This window comes from Erythrolamprus reginae, chromosome Z (assembly GCF_031021105.1).
Source record: "Erythrolamprus reginae isolate rEryReg1 chromosome Z, rEryReg1.hap1, whole genome shotgun sequence".
NCBI classification, from domain to species: domain Eukaryota; kingdom Metazoa; phylum Chordata; class Lepidosauria; order Squamata; family Dipsadidae; genus Erythrolamprus; species Erythrolamprus reginae.
In genome coordinates this window covers 69,096,330-69,099,255 of record NC_091963.1, presented here as the reverse complement: position 1 = coordinate 69,099,255, position 2,926 = coordinate 69,096,330, and the positions used below count along the sequence as shown (strand labels likewise).

The 2,926-nt window shown below is 40.3% G+C and overlaps 1 protein-coding gene across 1 annotated transcript; it reads right to left on the bottom strand.

Annotated features, from left to right (window-relative positions):
• Positions 1 to 237: 237 nt before the first annotated feature.
• LOC139153835 (protein LDOC1-like) lies at positions 238 to 774 on the bottom strand. Its single transcript, XM_070728255.1, has one exon. It carries the CDS (start codon positions 772 to 774, stop codon positions 238 to 240), a length of 537 nt encoding a protein of 178 aa, XP_070584356.1.
• Positions 775 to 2,926: the final 2,152 nt, after the last annotated feature.

Below are 2,926 nucleotides of genomic sequence, written 5' to 3'. Positions count from 1 at the left end.
CCAGAGCCTGAACACAATGGACACCCCTGAACGTGGAGCAGGCACAGGCGTGACACCAGAAACTCAGGGGGAGGACCGTCCAGCCTGACGCACCTCTCGAGCCAGCAGCCAGGCTTCAATGGCCAAGCAGTGCTGCTCCAGTCCATCCAGGGTGCCCGGCAAGGCCTCATGCACCAGCTCATCCAACATTGTCTCTGACAAGCTGTCCTGGAACGCCTCCATCAACGCGGCCTCATTTCACTGCACCTGCACCATGAGACTGCAGAAGTCACTCATATATTCCGCTAATGGGCACGAGCCTTGTTTCAACTGCTTCAACGTCCTCATGGCCATCTGCACCCGCACTGGATCTAAAAACTGCTGTCGTAACTGGGTGCAAGAAGTGGTATAATCCTGCAGTATAGGATCATCTTGGTCCAGCAATGGAGATACCCATGAGGCAGCAGGGCTGGCCAATAAACTGCAGAGGAACACCACCTCCTCTGCATCCATTGGAAAATGTATCATTTGTGCATTGATAAACAGCTGCACCTGACTGAGGAAGGCAGAAAACATGCGACGATCGCCCCAAAACCTTTTAGGCATGGCCACAAAACATTTCCTCTGTGGTGGGGGCTGTGGAGCAGGAGCCTCCAGCTGCACCAGAGGAGAGGCTGGCTGCTGGAACAACACATCCACCTGGTTCTGCAGCTGAAGCACCATCTGCGTCAAGGCTTGTATTTCCAGACCCAGAGCCTCAAACACAGCCTGCATCTCAGCCACACTAGCAGCCATGGTAAACCAAGTGCTGGCAAAACAAAAGCACACAGGAACAAACCACCCAAACTGGAATGGTGTGTGTCTGGGGGGTGGAGGTTTATTCTCTTTTGCCAGGCTTCTCGGCACGAGCCCTCAATTAAGTTCAAAGGTAGGAATTCAGACACACACAGATTGTAAGTCAATAACACTGTTTTTTATCTAAAGTAAAAGAGGAGGCAAACACACTTTTAGTCAGGCAAAATGCTTACCTTCAAAGCAACCGCCTTAAGTGCTATGAAGAACAATAAACAAACACAAAGCAGATAACAAGCAGCTGTGAAGTTGTCACAGCCATTCTCCTTCAAGAATTTGCAAAGTCACAACCTTGACTATGATTTAGTGCAAAAGTCCTGGAAACAGTTCAAAGAGAGTCCTTGTTAAATCCTGATACAAAACACACGTCCTCCTTTACCGAACGGATAAACTTCCACACCCCAATGCCAAAATGCTGACTATTTCACAGCAGCCCCAATTAGTCTAATTACACCCAGCCACAGTTGATCTACCTTATTTCCAACCACAACTTTATAACAGTTTTTTTTTTATTTTAGTAGTTATTTTCTGATTCATTTGGCAGTAGTAGATTTATGAATTTTGATAAAATTTATAGGCAAATGAAGTAAATAAGTAAATGAAATATATTAAGGTGACTTAAGTAGGTTTAATTTAGACTTCTAAGGTTTATTCAATTTGGACTAGTATGTTAAATGGGGTTTACAGATTTGAAAATCAAAGTATTTGTTTGTATTACTTATTTTTAATTTATCAAGAGGGATTTGATGAAATATAATAATGGCATAATAATAATTCATGAGTTTAAATGTTTGATTTTGTTTGTTTTTTAAATTGCTAAAATATAAGTGTATAATTTTTATACTCATAAAATTAGATATAAGAGTTTTTAGTCTGTTTTGAGATTTTCATTAAGAGGGAAGAAGGCACTATGGCTTTGATATTAAGATTATAAGATGTGAAAGATATTGATTTTACTAATAGTTTAAGGAATACTAATAATGGACTTAATTAGACATTAATGGAGATTTATCTGGATGATGAAATTAGAAAGAAGGGAATAAGGTGTGTGTGATGGTAACTGAAATTAAATAGATGAGATTTAAGAATATATAATTTGATTATAGAAGATTTACTAATCCAAAACTATTTTATTGTAACAAAAGAGAAGGTATATTGCTTTTTGTATTTTATGATGTGGAGGAAAAAATAAAAAAATATACTAAAAAACCCCACTTTACTCCAAGGGAGTTTTTCTTTTCAGTTGTGGGCTCAGGGCTGGTTGGGAATGGGCAACAGTGCATGTGCTGGTATTGGGAGGGTTTGCTGTGTCCTCTGCCATACCTGCTGCTTGATTGGCAGGCTCCAGAGGCGCATGGTTCCCCCTGGCATCATCCATGGTTGCTACCTTTGTCATAGGCACTGATAAATCAAATCAAATCCCTCCCACCCCCGTTCTCCCAATTGTTTGGCAGTATCACTTTTAGGATTCTGACAATCAACCTTGAGTCAGTCAGGATCTAACTCCTGTCTATGGGCAGAGTTTGTCTGCAATACTACATTCTAACCAGAGTACCACCACAGCTTTCATTGTAAACGTTTCATTTCCACAGCTTTTAAAATAGTTATTTAAGCTCCGTATAATCTGTACTCACTTTGCAACAAAGCTTCCTTGTTTTAGATGAAATACAAATAATATGAATCACTCCAATTTGGTTAGTGAACCAGAATCCATCTGCACTTAGTTGTGGAAATCTATGAGAAGTGAATGAAGCAAAACCTGCATCAGGCTCCAGACACTGCAACTGTAAAATAATAATGATATTAGCCTAGGGGAGAAATGGGAAAAAGTAGTAGCTAATTAATTATTACAAAATATTCAAGGAATTCATAAGGCTGTTTAGCCCAATGCCGAGTTAAAGGCTTTACCTATAACCAAGAGTGCATGCAGAAAATAGAGCACTCTGGATTTACAAGCCTTTACTTTCACTCATCATTAATTCTGATTTGTGTAGAAACCAAAGAGGGACCAGCTGATCTTTCTTACACATTGGCAAGGCAAGTCCCACTACAATGTTCTGAGCATTTACTGAGATATTATGTGCAGCTTGAAAAT